General features: G+C 41.6%; 1 protein-coding gene across 10 annotated transcripts in view; it reads right to left on the bottom strand.

The window, feature by feature from the left end:
• Window positions 1–16,563, bottom strand: part of crppa (CDP-L-ribitol pyrophosphorylase A) — a 319,593-nt gene that overhangs the window by 277,861 nt on the left and 25,169 nt on the right. For 9 of the 10 annotated variants that reach the window (XM_063042300.1, XM_063042303.1, XM_063042307.1 and 6 more), the window contains exon 3: window positions 3,366–3,515. The exons of the other annotated variant lie outside the window; for it this stretch is intronic. In XM_063042300.1, coding sequence (XP_062898370.1) covers window positions 3,366–3,515 — 150 coding nt within the window. The remainder of the gene's footprint in view (window positions 1–3,365; window positions 3,516–16,563) is intronic. 10 annotated transcript variants of the gene reach the window in all.

The raw sequence follows: 16,563 nt of genomic DNA, 5'->3' as shown, positions 1-16,563 counted from the left end.
TCTGACTCATTTATCATATGTACATTGAAACATACAGTGAAATGCAGTGTTTGTGTTAACAACCAATACAACCCAAGGAGATACTGAGGACAGCCGCAAGTGTTGCCACATATTGCAGCCCAACATAGCGTGCACGCAATGTTCAGCAGAACAACAGCAATGAAAGAGCAACAGCAAAACAAGCCCCTTTCCTCTCTCCTATACACCCACCCACTCACTCACAAACACAGATAGTCCTCCAACCGGAAGACAGGCGACCTCCATTTTGAAAAAAAAACACACCAGATTTGTCTTAACAGCTTTTCCAATTATTCCATTTTTGGATAATGGCAATGGGATACAGGCATCCCCCGCTTTACGAACGTTCGCTTTACGCCACTTCGCTTTTACGAAAGACCTACATTAGTACTCGTTTCCGCTAACCAAAAGAGGATTTTCACTTTTACGAAAAAAGATGCCTGCTTTAAACTTGTGTTTACCCCGAGAAAGACTACCATGACCGTGAAGCCTTGAGCGGGCAGGTGTGTGTGCATGCGTGTACGCATGCGTGTACGTGCTATTTTTTTCTACAAATCGGTTTTGGCTAAATCTTCCCAATTCTGTTAAGTGAAACTACACTGTACATACATTATTTCTACTTTATCTAGGCTGTTTATTTATCATATCATTCCTGCTTTTACTATATGTTAGTGTTATTTTAGGTTTTATGTGCTATTTGGTATGACTTGGTAGGTTACTTTTTGCGTCTGGGAACACTCAAAAAATTTTCCCCTATAAATTAATAGTAATTGCTTCTTTGCTTTATGCCATTTCAGCTTACGGTTTCATGGGAATGCTCTACCTTCGGATAGTGGGGGAAATCTATATTTATCAAATAATTCAGTTACTTAAGGTTATTTCGATTTTTTATTTTACATGCAGTACATAACTTCAATGAACTTTGGTGGGTAAAATGCATCCATTGCAAAGACTGTATTTGAGATTAAACATTTTTTTTTTAAAAGTACCTGTCCTCCTGTTTAGGTAAATAAGAATCATCCTACAGCACAACATGAGGAATCTCTTGGAATCGGATTTTGTACGAACTTCCAAAAGGCAATTGGAAACATGTTCTGTTTAGGACTAATTAGCAGTACTTTCTCTATCTGGTGGCCATAAAACTTTGGAATTTCTCCTTTTCTAAAAAGGGTGGAGGTGAACAGATCCTCAACAAGCAAAGGGGTGAAAGGTTACCCACAGGTATACAAAATGTAGAGTTGAAGTTACATCAGATTGGGTGGTCCAGTTGTGGGACCACTTGGCTCACTCTGCTTTTAATTCATACATTTATATGATCCTACAATTATCTAAAGGTTCTTGTTGAACAATATGCCTTCTGCAAAGTCTGATGCACCAAAGTCTAAATACAATCCAACCACCTTCTCTGAGTAACTAGTGAAATGGACAAATTGTTGAATATACCAGCGACATCACAAAACTAACAGAATTTTAAAGCAAATGCAAAGACAGATTGACTGGCTACTTGCATCACTTATTAGGTATTCAAAATCTTCTTTCCTCTTGGCAGGGTATCAAAAACATGAGGGCATAGGTTTAACATAAGAGGAAGGTGTTTTAAAGGGGAAAATTTTTGTTTTACACAGAATCATGGTTGATAGCTGGAACACGTTGCCAGAAAAGTACTAGAATCACTGAGCGTTACTATGTTTATGAGTCATTTCGGCAGACACATAAATAGGCAAAACATAGAAGGAAATTGTGTCCATGCAAGAAAATTAGATTAACATTGACAGTAAAAAAAAATAACAGCATGGAATTGCTGGGCCATTGGGCCCTTTTCGGTGCTCTGTGACTCTATGACTATTGTGACTTGAGTATAGACCATGATAGGAGGACATAGGTTTAAAGTGAGAGGAGAGAGTCTGAACAAGAACCTGAAGGCAACACTTTCACCCAGAGGGCCATCACTGGTAGACAGGGTAAAAAAGAGAGCTATTATCACATTGGCTTTCATAAAACAAAATGCTGAGTAGAGGAATCAGGATGTTATGTTGAAGTTGTACAAGACATTGGTATGGCCAAGTTTGGAGTATTGTGTGCAGTTTTTTGTCACCAACCTACAGGAAAGACACAGTATCTGAAAATTGAAAGATTACAAAGAAAATTTACAAGGATGTTGCTGGGACTTGAGAAATGAGTTATAGGGAAAGGTTAAATAGGTTAGGACTTTACTCTCTGAAGCATCAGAAAATAAGGGGAGATTTGATAGAGGTATACGACATTATGACGGGTTGCATTCACAAAAATGCAGGCAGGCTTTTTCCACTGAAGATGGGAAGACTAGAACTAGGGGTCATAGGCTAAGGATGAAAGGTGATATATTTGAAAGGGAAATTGAGGGGGCATCTTCTTCACTCAGAAGGTGGTGAGAGTGTGGAACAAGCGGCCAGCGGAAGTGGTGGATGCAGGTATGAATGCTGCATTTGAGAGAAGCTTGGATAAGCACATTAATGGGAGGGGTATGGAGTTCCATGGTCTATTTGTGAACCAATGGGACCGGTCAGAATAACAGTTTGGCACAAACTAGATGGGCCAAAGGGCCTGCTTCTGTGCTGTAGTGCTTTATGACTCAATGACTTATTCATCAATATTCTGCTCACTGATGCCAAGTTTTGAATCTCCTGGACACTTCAAGTTCGGACCCAATTATAACATTGAACTAAGCATGGACTAGAGATATAAATTCCAGGGAAGGGTAGGAGAGACCATTCTTGACACATCAGCACTTGATGAAGCAGGACATCAAAGAGTCCTGCTAAATTGAAGTCAGTGCTTATCAAAGGGAAAAACTAATAGTTGGAGTCATGTTTAGTATTGTAGTAATTATAGTAGTTGGTGTCAATTACTTCAGTCCCTGGAAATGCTGTAGAGATCCTCAGTGCAATGGCCGAGGATCAACCACCATCAGCTGCTTTATCAGTAACCATTGTCCATCATAACAGCAGGAGATGGGACTTTGGATGATGACTACACAAGTTAAACTCCAATCTCCATATATATGCAGCAGAGTGGACAACATACAGGCATGAGCTGATAAATGGTAAATAATATATCACAAAAGTGACAGAACTGCCATCTCCAACAAGATGGTATCTAATCACTCTACTCTTGATATTCAAAGCTATTGCACTTGCCAAGTTCTTCACTATCAATATCCCGGGCACCATCGTTGACCAGAAGATCAACTGGATCCGCCACATATCTATATGCTCACATCCCAAAAAGGGAACAAAATACATTTATTCTGTATTGCTTCTCCAAATATTAGAACCGTCAGATGACAAGGTGAGATTTAAGAATTCTACCTGCTCATAAGCTTTGTAAATGACATCAAATGTGAAGGCTTGGGGCATTTCGCTAGCCCTGTACTTGGCACGCTCCAGTGAATGGTCAAGGTAGCCTTCTGGGTTGGTTGCAACGACAGTAGAAACAAGAGGTCTGATAGCTCCCGCAGCCTAAAAACAAAAACATAGGAATAGCTTCTAAGAATGTCCATTCAATGAAATAAAGGAATAAATAGGAGACAGAATCATTTATTATTGAGTTTGTAGCTTGAAAGAAACCAGTTATATAATTTCTTACATGTTGAACATATTAGTCTTTGAAACTAATAGTTAAAAGTAGGCATTAATTAATATGGTCCTCCTTACAGGACAAGAACCTTCTTGTGCTCTGATTAAGGGTCTCAGCCCAAAACGTCGACTGTTTATTAATTTCCATTGATGCTACCTAACCCACTAAATTCCTCCAGTATTTTGTGTGTTGTTTTGGATTTTCAGCATAGAGTCAGAGAAATGTACAGCACAAAAACAGGCCATTCAGATCCTCTAGTCTATTCTGAGCCATTTGAACTACCTTCTCTGGGACCATACCCGCCATACCCCTACATCCATACACCCAGCCAATCTTCTTGTAAACATTGAAATTGTGCTCACTTGCACTGGCAGCTTGTTCTACACCCTAAGTGAAGAAGCTTCCCCTCATGTTCTCCTTAATCTGTTCACCTTTCACCCTTAATCCATGACCTCTGGTTGTAGTCCCACCCAAACCTCAGTGGAAAACTCCTACTTGCATTTACCCAATCTGTACCCCTCAATTGTGTATACCTCTATCAAATCTACCTTAATCTTCTACATTCCAAGGAATAAAGTCCTAACCTATCTAATCTTTCCAGATAACTCAGGTCCTCCAGACCCAACAAATTCCTCATGAATTTTCTCAGCACTCTTTCAATCTTTCCTGTAGGTAAGTGACCAAAACTGCACAGAATAGTCCAATTTAGGCCTCACCAATGTCTTATACACCTTCAACATAACATCCCATCTCCTGTACTCAGTACTTTAATTTATGAAGGCCAAAAGTGCCTAAAACTTTCTTTACGACCCAATCAACCTATGATACTACTTTCAATGAATTATGGACCTGTATTCCCAGATCCCTTTGTTCCACCACACTCCTCAGTGCCCTACTATTCACTGTGTAAGACCTACTCCTACCAAGGTGTAACACCCCACACTTGTCTGCATTAAATACTATCTTCCATTTTTCAGCCCATTTTTCCAGCTGTTGCAGATCCATCTGCAAGCCATGATAGTCCTCCTCGCTGTCCACTGCATCCCCAATCTTGCTGACATCAGCAAATCTGCTGATCCAGTTTACCATATTATCACCCAGATCATTGATAAAGATAAAAAACAACAACAAACCCAACATCGATCCCTGCAGCATTCCATTACTCACAGGCCTCCAATCAGAGAGGCAAATATCTACTACCACTCTCTGTCTTCTCCCACAAAGCTAATGTGGGATCCAATTTACTATCTCATCTTGAGTGCCAAACGAATGAAACTTCTTGATGAACCTCCCATGCAGGACCTTGTCAGATGCCTTGCTAAAGTCTATGTAGATGACTTTATCAACTTTCCTGACAACTTCTTCAAAAAAGACATAACCTACCACGCACAAACCCCATGTCTATCAAAATACTCAAATCCAATCCTTCTGAATACCTTCCAATAACTTTCCTACTACTAATGTCAGGCTCACTGGCCTATAATTTCATGGTTTATTTTCAGAGCCTTTCTTAAACAGCATATAGAAGACTGGCTATCCTCCAATCTTCCAGTACTTCACCTGTCGCTAATGATGTTTTAAATATCTCTGCTACAGCCCCAGTCTGCACTTGCCTCCTGTTGGGTCCGAGGGAACACCTTGTCAGGCTCTTGGGACTTATCCACCTTAATTTGCCTCAAGACAGCAAACACTTCCTCCTCTGTAATCTGTGTAGACTTCATGAAGTTCATGCCATTTTGCCTCACTTATATAGACTCTGTGTCCATCTCCTGAGTAAATGCAGCTGCAAAAAATGTATCATTTAAGATCTCCTCCATCTCTTTTGGCTCCATGCATGGATTACCATTCTGATCTTCCAGAGGACCAATTTTGTCCTTTGCAATCCTTTTGCTCTTAACATATCTGTAGAACTCCTTAGGATTTTCCTTTACTTTGTCTGCTAAGGCAACCTCATACCTTCTTTTAGCCCTCCTGATTTCTTTCTTAAAAGTTCTCTTACATTTCTTGTACTCCAAAAGCACCTCATTTATCCCTATCTGCCTATACTTGCTACGCACCTCCTTCTTTTTCTTAACCAGAGCTTCTATATCTCTTGAAAACCAAGGTTCCCTAAACCTGTTATCTTTGTCTTTTATTCTGAACAGCACATACAAGCTTTGTACACTCAAAATTTCACTTTTGAAGGCCTCTCACTTACCAAGTACACCTTTGCCAGAAAACAGCCTGTCGCAATCCACACTTTCCAGATCCTTTCCAATACCACCAACATTGGCCCTTCTCCAATTTAGAATCTTGACCTGGGGACCAGACCTATCTTTTTCCATATTTACTTTGAATCTAATGGCATTGTGATCACTCGATGCAAAGTGCTCACCGAAAGAAACTTCTGTCACTTGCCCTGTCTCATTGCCTAATAGCAGAACCAGTATCGCACACTCTCTTGTTGGGACTTCTAGGTACTGATTAAGGAAACTTTCCTGCACACATCTGATAAACTCTATCCCATCTAGTCCTTTTACAGTATGGGACTCCCTGTCAATATGTGGAAAGTTAAAATCATCTTCTATAACAACCTTATGTTTCTTGCAACAGTCTGCAATCTCTCTAGAAATTTGTTCCTTTAAATCCCTCGGACAGTTGGGTGGTCTGTAATATACCCCCATCAACACGGTCATACCTTTCTCATTACTCAGTTCCACCCATAACGCGTCACTGGACAAGTTCTCCCAATCTGTCCTGATTGAGCACTACCGAGGCACTTCCTCTGACTAGTAAAGCCACCCATCCTCCTTTAATCCCTCCTGCTCTGTTACGTCTAAAACAACGGAATCTCGGAATAACGAGCTGCCAGTCCTGTCCCTCCTGCAACCAAGTCTTACTAATTCCATATGTTGATCCGTACTCTGAGCTCATCTACGAGACTTCTTGCATTAAAATATACACCGCTCAGACATTAGTTGCACCATGCTCAACCTTTTGATTCCTGACTTTGTCATGCATCTTCAGACTTCCTCGTATTTATTAATTAGTAAGTATACAGTTCAGAATTTCCTTGACTATGTGGACAAAATTATTACATCTCATTCCAAAGTGCTTCTACTTAATATATGATTGATGTGATGTGAGTGAAGCTAGAGACGGAAACAGGATACATGTCTGCTATGCAAGTGTTTGCAGGTCATAGTGTCCTACATGGCAAAACTTAACATCATAAACGGTTGTGATCCTTCACTCCCTTGATTAGCTGCATGCCTTTTGTGCATGTTCCTGAGAGGAGACTAAAATCATAACTGCACAGATCCCTGCAGCACATGGCGACCCTGTCTCAGAGGTCAATGTCAGAACATCTTTCAGGGGTTAACCCTCAAGGTGTCAAGCCCCAATGGTGTACCTGGCAGGGCAGTGAAAACCTGTACTAACCAACTAGACATCTTCAATCTCTCACTGCTGTACTCAGAGCTTCCCAACTGCTTCAAAAGGGCATCAACCAAACCTTTGCCCAAAAACAGGATGAGCTGCCTCAATGACTATTGTCCAGTGGCACTCAGATCTACTGTGAAGAAGGGCTTTCAGGGATTGGTCACAGCTGGAACTAACTCCTGCCGAAGAAAGGACCTGGACCTGCTGCAATTTGCCGATCGCCACAATCAGTCTGGATGCAATCCCACTGGTTCTCCACTCAGCCATGAACCATGGCGACGGCAGCGAGACCTACGTCAGGCAACTGTTTACTGATTACAATAATGCTCAGCATTCAACACCATCGTACCCTCAGTACTGATCAACAAGCTTCAAGACCTGGGCCTCTGTACCTCTCTCCGCAACTGGATCTTGACTTGTTCATCAGGAGACCACAGACATTGCAGATTGGAAACTGCGTCTCCTCCATGCTGACAATCAACACAGGTGCACCTTAAGGATGCATGCTTAGCCCGCTGCTCTACTCTGTCTCTACCAATGACTATATGGCTAAGCATAACTTATACACTATCTATAAATTCGTGATGACATAACTGTTGTTGGCAGAATCTCAGATGGTGACATGGAGATGTACAGATGTGAGACAGATCAGCTGGCATAGTTGAGTCACAATAACAACCTTACACTCAAGGTCAGTAAGACCAGGGAATTGGTTGCGGAATTCAAGAACAGGAAATTGGGAGAACACGCACCAGTTCTCATCAAGGGAAAGGGTAAGCAGCTTCAAGCTCCTGAGTGTCAGTATCTCTGAAGAACAATCCTAGACCCAACATATTGACACAATTACGAAGAATGTATGCCAGCGGCTATATTTCTTGAGAAGTTTGAGCATATTTGACATGTCATCAAACACTCAAGCAGTTTTCTACAGATGACCCACGGACAGCATTCTGACTGGTTGCAATACCATCTGGTACGGAAGTGCCAACTCATATTCTGTTCCATCATGGGCACTAGTCTCCCTACCATCAAAGACATATTCAAATGTTGATGCTTCAGAAAGGCAGGATCCATCATTAAGGATGCTCACTATCCGAAGACATGCCTTCTTCTCGTTACTACCATCAGGGAGGAGGTACAAGAGTCTGAATTCAATGCTCCCTCTTCCATCAGATTTTTGATGGTCCGTGAACACTACCTCGCTATTCTGTTGTCTTTTTCCACTACTTATTTATTTTTATATTTCTTATGATAACTTCAGTACTTTTTTGTATTGCACTGTACTGTTGCCAAAAAACAATTTCACAACATATGTCAAGGCTAATTATCTTGACTCTGATGATCGCACCTGATATTTCAAACAGTTCAAAGTGAAAATGTTAGATAAAAAATAGCTGAGTGTATCACACAAAAAGTAGATATAACGAACCTGTATTGATGCTCAGGATGCAAACAATATCATAAATAAAGCAAATGAAACTGTGAACAGTGGTAATAACATTACTGATTGAAGTACTTTTATAATCATTTTAAACTTTTAGTTCACCTTATAATCTATTTTTGTAACACCAATTTCTTCTGTACATGTGATAACATTGTCAACAGTGCAATGTGACTTTGATACAGATGCCAAGAAAAACATTTTAAAATGTTTTTCCAAGATGAAATGTTTTTTTCCCAATGATGAAAATATGCACTCTTTACTCCACCATAGTGATTGCTTCAAAACTTAATTTGTAACACACTGCCCGCACACTTGACCAACTCTCTCTAACCCAACCTGGGATCCACAGACCCCTCGGTGAATGGTAAGGCTCACTGGCAATAAAAAAAGTTGAGAGTCCCTGTAAACCCATTTACGTTAAACAGTAGTGATCTGTGTACACAACTTAGTTCATTAAGGACGACACATTGCAACCTGGCCGGTATGTACAAAACAGATACTTTGTTGGAATTCTGACTTTGAATAGACTGAGTGCAAGTTAAGGTCAGAGATGAAAATAAGACACTCAAGTGCAGGATTACATGAGTAATAAGATGCTCAGCTCAGGGTCAAACAGAAGACCAAGGTCAGAACTTCAAGGCCAGCAAGCAATGGCCCTCCACAGAAGCCAGGAATTCTACACCCCAGTTCCAGAGCTTCCAACATTCTGTCTCCTTGGGTTATATCGGCATTACTCAATAACTTCAGAATTAATAACCACTCAAGTAGCAAATGTAAAGGCAAACAAGACTTCAAATTTTGCAATCAATCGGCACTGAAGCATATTTACGTAAAGGTTAAAATGTCAGTTATAGCATTATCCCATTTTAAAACATTTGTGTGACTTACATTAATGAAAAAGACTAATTTAATAAGAAATAATGCACGTCTATTTATCACTGTCATTTTGAGCTTATCCGCTTTGAGGCACACAATGCTTTCATTTAGGACGATTATGTTTGGACAATGCTAATACTCCAAAATTGCTTCCACATGTCATTATCACAAAGATAGGTTTATACAAGTTTTCTTTTTAAAAAGTCACCAAGTCACAAAGTTTCACAGACATTTTTTTGTAAAATAAGCTTCCTGTGAAAACTGCAATACTTCTAGTCCCAATTGAATCCTCTACTTTTACAGGTAGAAACATGTACCTCAGTAACAGACACCTACACCAGAATTTATCTTAAAATTTGTGCCATGAACGGAATGCCAAAGCCACATAAAGGCAAGATTTTCTAAGGCAGACATTCCACTTATTCTTTAACTGGTGTGTGTATGTACTTGTATTCTGGGTGTGCTTTAAACTACAAGGAATATCAAGAAATAACGTTAATAATGACTTGAATGTAAGCATAGCTCATCAAAAAAAAGTGAATGGCTGCCCAGAAATGGACAAGGAAAGCTGCACAGTGGACAGAGACTAATGCAGTTCTTAATTTCCCCAAAAAATCAAACCTGCGTTAAAGATTCAAAAAGTAATTCATGTCCTCATATCTAACTTTGAACCAGAACTTTGTACAAATCAAATAGCTTATTAAAAAGAAGTAGTCACAAAGTTTATGAAATCAAATGGTCATCTATTAGACTTAACTTTAAATCAGTTTTGGCTTCAAGGCACACAAAAGATTTCACTTGGGATGATTCTTTTTGGAGAACTCTTAGTGGAAAGTGGGTGTCTATTAAGTGAGATAGGGATTGGGCTTATGTCGGATCAGTTCTTTAAGGAAATAGGATCATCCATCCCATGATTGGGGTTAAACTCAGGAAAACATTCCTTCCCATACATCTCACAATAGAATATATTTGAAAATTGATGACCTTAAATGAAGAATTTGTGGGGCATAAACATATAGTCAAAATCCAGAGAGTACACAACAGGAGAGAAATCTATCTTTGGTCACCAAAGTGCCAAAGATCATCAACCCACAATATGATCTCCTTTACACTGGAGAAGCCAAACAGAGATTTAGTGACACTTTGTGGAACATCAGTGTTCAGTCCATAGGAGTATAAAAGAGTAAATAGAAAAGGCTTGTCAGATGGGCAGTGTTATGATAATTGTGGGGGATTTTAACATGCGAGTGGATTGGGATAATCAGGTCGGCACTGGATCTCAAGAGAGAGAATTTGTAGAATGTCTGCGAGATGGCTTTTTAGAACAGCTTGTTGTAGAGCCCACGAGGGGATCGGCTGTACTGGATTGGGTATTGTGTAATGAACCGGAGGTGATTAGAGATATTGAGGTGAAGGAACCCTTCGGAGGCAGTGATCATAACATGATTGAGTTCAGTGTGAAATTTGAAAAACAGAAGCCGAAATCTGATGTGTCGGTATTTCAGTGGAGTACAGGAAATTACAGTGGCATGAGAGAGGAACTGGCCAAAGTTGACTGGAAAGGGACACTGGCGGGAAAGACAGCAGAGCAGCAATGGCTGGAGTTTATGCGAGAAGTGAGGAAGGTGCAAGACAGGTATACTCCAAAAAAGAAGAAATTTTCGAGTGGAAAAAGGAGGCAACCATGGTTGACGAGAGAAGTCAAAACCAAAGTTAAAGCAAAGGAGAGAGCATACAAGGAAGCAAAAATTAGTGGGAAGACAGAGGATTGGGAAGTTTTTAAGACCTTACAAAAGGAAACCAAGAAGGTCATTAAGAGGGAAAAGATTAACTATGAAAGGAAGCTAGCAAATAATATCAAAGAGGAAACTAAAAGCTTTTTCAAGTATATAAAGAGTAAAAGACAGGTGAGAGTAGATATAGGACCAATAGAAAATGATGCTGGAGAAATTGCAATGGGAGATAAGGAGATGGCAGAGGAACTGAACGAGTATTTTGCATCAGTCTTCACAGAGGAAGACATCAGCAGTGTACTGGACACTCAAGGGTGGCAGGGAAGAGAAGTATGCGCAGTCACAATTACGACAGAGGAAGTACTCAGGAAGCTGAATAGCCTAAAGGTAGATAAATCTCCCGGACCAGATGAAATGCACCCTCATGTTCTGAAGGAAGTAGCTGAGGAGATTGCGGAGGCATTAGCAATGATCTTTCAAAAGTCAATAGATTCTGGCATGGTTCCGGAGGAGTGGAAGATTGCAAATGTTACTCCGCTATTTAAGAAGGGGGCAAGGAAGCAAAAAGGAAATTATAGAACTGTTAGCTTGACATTGGTGGTTGGGAAGTTGTTGGAGTCAATTGTGAAGGATGAGGTTACGGAGTATTTGGAGACATATGACAAGATAGGCAGAACTCAGCATGGATTCCTTAAAGGAAAACCCTGCCTGACAAACCTATTACAATTTTTTGAGGAAATTACAAGTAGGCTAGACAAGGGAGATGCAGTGGATGTTGTATATTTGGATTTTCAGAAGGCCTTTGATAAGGTGCCACACATGAGGCTACTTAACAAGATAAAAGCCCATGGAATTACGGGAGAGTTACATACATGGATAGAGCATTGGCTGATTGGCAGGAAACAGAGAGTGGGAATAAAAGATCCTATTCTGGTTGGCTGCTGGTTACCAGTGGTGTTCCGCAGGGATCAGTGTTGGGGCCGCTTCTTTTCACATTGTACATCAACGATTTGGATTATGGAATAGATGGCTTTGTGGCTAAGTTTGCTGACGATACGAAGATAGGTGCAGGGGCCGGTAGTGCTGAAGAAACTGAGAGTCTGCAGAGAGACTTGGTTAGATTGGAAGAATGGGCAAAGAAGTGGCAAATGAAATACAGTGTTGGAAAGTGTATGGTTATGCACTTTGGCAGAAGAAATAGACGGGCAGACTATTATTTAAATGGGGAGAGAATTCAAAGTTCTGAGATGCAACAGGACTTGGGAATCCTCCTACAGGATACCCTTAAGGTTAACCTCCAGGTTGAGTCGGTGGTGAAGGCGGCGAATGCAATGTTGGCATTCATTTCCAGAGAAATAGAGTATAGGAGCAGGGATGTGATGTTGAGGCTCTGTAAGGCGCTGGTGAGACATCACTTGGAGTACTGTGGGCAGTTTTGGTCTCCTTATTTAAGAAAGGATGTGCTGACGTTGGAGAGAGTTCATAAAAGATTCACTAGAATGATTCCGGGAATGAGAGGGTTAACATGAGGAACGTTTGTCCGCTCTTGGACTGTATTCCTTGGAGTTTAGAAGAATGAGGGGAGACCTCATAGAAATATTTTGAATGTTGAAAGGCATGGACAGAGTGGATGTGGCAAAGTTGTTTCCCATGATGGGGGAGTCTAGTACGAGAGGGTATGATTTAAGGATTGAAGGGCGCCCATTCAGAACAGAAATGCGAAGAAATTTTTTTTAGCCAGAGAGTGGTGAATCTATGGAATTTGTTGCCACGGGCAGCAGTGGAGACCAATTCATTGGGTGTATTTAAGGCAGAGATTGATAGGTATCTGAGTAGCCAGGGCATCAAAGGTTATGGTGAGAAGGCAGGGGAGTGGGACTAAATGGGAGAATGGATCAGCTCATGATAAAATGGCGGAGCAGACTCAATGGGCCGAATGGCCGACTTCTGCTCCTTTGTCTTATGGTGTTATGGAGTAATCTAGGATTCCCATTGTCTGTCACTTTATTTCCCCAATCCACTCCCATTCTAACTTACCGATCTGCGACCTCCTGCCCTGTCACTATGAGGCCCAACACAAGCTTGAAGAACATTACCTCATATTCGATTGAATCCTACAACTTCACGCAACTTGATTTCTCTGCTTGTATCAGTCATCAGTCACACTAACTCAGCCAGTCTGGGTTTTTTGCTCTAGGAGTGGATGATTATCTGAATGGTGGCCGATTAGGAAAAGGGGAGGTGCAACGAGACCTGGGTGTCATTATACACCAGTCATTGAAAGTGGGCATGCAGGTACAGCAGGCGGTGAAAAAGGCGAACGGTATGCTGGCATTTATAGCGAGAGGATTCGAGTACAGGAGCAGGGAGGTACTACTGCAGTTGTACAAGGCCTTGGTGAGACCACACCTGGAGTATTGTGTGCAGTTTTGGTCCCCTAATCTGAGGAAAGACATCTTTGCCATAGAGGGAGTACAAAGAAGGTTCACCAGATTGATTCCTGGGATGGCAGGTCTTTCATATGAAGAAAGACTGGATGAACTGGGCTTGTACTCATTGGAATTTAGAAGATTGAGGGGGGATCTGATTGAAACGTACAAGATCCTAAAGGGATTGGACAGGCTAGATGCGGGAAGATTGTTCCCGATGTTGGGGAGGTCTAGAACGAGGGGTCACAGTTTGAGGATAGAGGGGAAACCTTTTAGGACCGAGGTTAGGAAAAACTTCTTCACACAGAGAGTGGTGAATCTGTGGAATTCTCTGCCACAGCAAACTGTTGAGGCCAGTTCATTAGCTATGTTTAAAAGGAAGTTAGATATGGCCCTTGTGGCTACAGGGGTCAGGGGGTATGGAGGGAAGGCTGGGTTCTGAGTTGGATGATCAGCCATGATCATAATAAATGGCGGTGCAGGCTCGAAGGGCCAAATGGCCTACTCCTGCACCTATTTTCTATGTTTCTATGTTTCTATGATGTGCCCAGCCTGACTCTCCAGACATATTCTATATCTTCCCCCTCTGTATAACACCTAAATTCTTTAGTCTGTGTTCTCACACTTTACCTGTGCTCATGCACTCATTGACTAGATAACCTTGTTTACATCTTATGCCTATGGTCACCCCAGTTTTACCCTATCAGAAATAGTCCCCTCCTTACAGTTTTGCAAGTTTAATTTGTCTCCTTCCCAGCTCTGACCAACGGATTTCCACCTGAAATGTTAATTGTTTCTCTTCTCACAGGTGCAATCTGACCTGCTGAGTATTTCCAATATCCTCCACTTCTGTGTCACAACATCCGTTTCTGAGGAGCGGATGAAGTTAATCATTGCTTAAGAAGAGGATGGGTTTTGAGGGGAGTGTGATTGTTTACACAATCTCCCAGCACATCTCTAATCTCTGCAACTTCCCCAGCGGGTCAACTGACTACCTGAATTTTTGAAATACTTTGCAAAGAGCTGTGAAAGTAACAGTCTCAGCTTGTACTTTTTTGGGATTTTTCTAGGGCTTTACTGCAGAAATTTGCAGTACCTTTTAATCAGCAAGACTGAGATGCAGCAGCCAAGTTGCTTTGTTTGGCAGGCTGTAGTAAAACCATCTGTTTGATTACCCAATGACTTACTTACTGCTTTTACACCACTAGCGATTTTCAGGCAGCAATAAAGGTCCTTCATTTCTGGTGGTGTTCAGGTCTTCATTCATGGTGTCAGAAGCTTCTTCTCAGTTTTCTCTAGTCAGTCATGCAAGTCTCAGGTGGAGACTCAGGAATACCATCGCACTCAGATGTAGAAGGATTCTTCAGTGCTGTTTCCACAATAATTTTGTCTTACCCATCAGGGTTATTAGCTCTAAGCTGAACCTCTGAAACTGGAGGTCCAGTGGAACACTCCCAGTCTCGCCTCTGCCCTTTGACCTGTCTGGCATGGGTTATCTAACGAACAGCGAAAGCACAAGACCCTGACTCCAGCCAGCACAGCTCTCTGGGTCATTGAGGCATGCAACCCTCCAAACTACAACAAGGAGGTCGGTGACCAGTGGTGTGCCTTAAGGATCTATTCTGGGACCCCGCCTCTTCATGATGTTTATAAATGACCTGGATGAGGAAGTGAAGGGATGGATTTGTAAATTTGCTGATGATACAAAGGTTGGCGGTGTTGTGGATAGTGTGGAAGGCTGTCAGAGGTTACAGCGGGACATTGATAGGATGCAAAACTGGGCTGAGAAGTGGCAGATGGAGTTCAACCCAGATAAGTGTGAGGTGGTTCATTTTAGTAGGTCAAATATGATGGCAGAATATAGCATTAATGGTAAGACTCTTGGCAGTGTGAAGGATCAGAGGGATCTTGGGGTCCGAGTTCATAGGACACTCAAAGCTGCTGCGCAGGTTGACTCTGTAGTTATGAAGACCTACGGTGCATTGGCCTTCATCAATCGTGGGATTGAGTTTAAGAGCCGAGAGGTAATGTTGCAGCTATATAGAACCCTGGTCAGACCCCACTTGGATTAGTGTGCTCAGTTCTGGTCACCTCACTACAGGAAAGATGTGGAAACTATAGAAAGGGTGCAGAGGAGATTTACAAGGCTGTTGCCTGGATTGGGGACCAAACCTTACAAGAATAGGTTGAGAGAACTTGGCCTTTACTCCTTGGAGCAACAGAGGATGAGAGGTGACCTGATAGAGGTGTATAAGATGATGAGAGGCATTGATCGTGTGGATAGTCAAAGGCTTTTCCCAGGGCTAAAACGGCTATCACAAGAGGGTACGATTTTAAGGTGCTTGGAAGTAGGTACAGAGGAGATGTCAGGGGTAAGATGGTTTGTTTTTTTTTTAAGCAGAGAGTGGTGAGTGCATGGAATAGGCTGTCAGCGCTGGTGGTAGAAGTGGATACGATAGGGTCTTTTAAAAGACTCCTGGATAGGTACATGGAGCTTAGAAAAACAGAGGGCTATGGGTAACCCTAGGTAATTTCTAAAGTAAGTACATGTTCGGCACAGCATTGTGGGCCAAAGGGCCTGTATTGTGCTGTAGTTTTTCTACGTTGTTGTCCTCTTGGAGGCTCCCAAAGATGCAAGACACAATAAACTGCACTCAAGATATCCAAATCACACAGGGTTTCAAGAATCCCCAAAACTCCCATTCTATTAGTGTTCAAGTGGTCTGCAATCATGCCTCAAGACAGCACTTCTAAATGTGGGGTAACCGTCATAATTTATTCACTACTTTCTTCACAGCTACTGGTACCTTCACAGTATACCTGTTCCCAAAGCAATGGAGAGTGAAAATGCAGTCCATTGTTATATGTCCTGTTTGATCAATATGCCTAAGTTAACTGCTGTCCAACAAGTTAGCAAAGCCCCACTTTATAAATCTGTCTTCACTTGCAGTTAATAAGTTACATCATGAAAATATCATTGTGTTCAAGACTGAGTGTGGCCTCCATGAGGTAGAACACAGAACAATAT

This window comes from Mobula hypostoma, chromosome 3, assembly GCF_963921235.1.
Source record: "Mobula hypostoma chromosome 3, sMobHyp1.1, whole genome shotgun sequence".
In the NCBI taxonomy this organism is placed as follows: domain Eukaryota; kingdom Metazoa; phylum Chordata; class Chondrichthyes; order Myliobatiformes; family Myliobatidae; genus Mobula; species Mobula hypostoma.
This window is presented reverse-complemented; position numbering and strand designations above follow the sequence as displayed.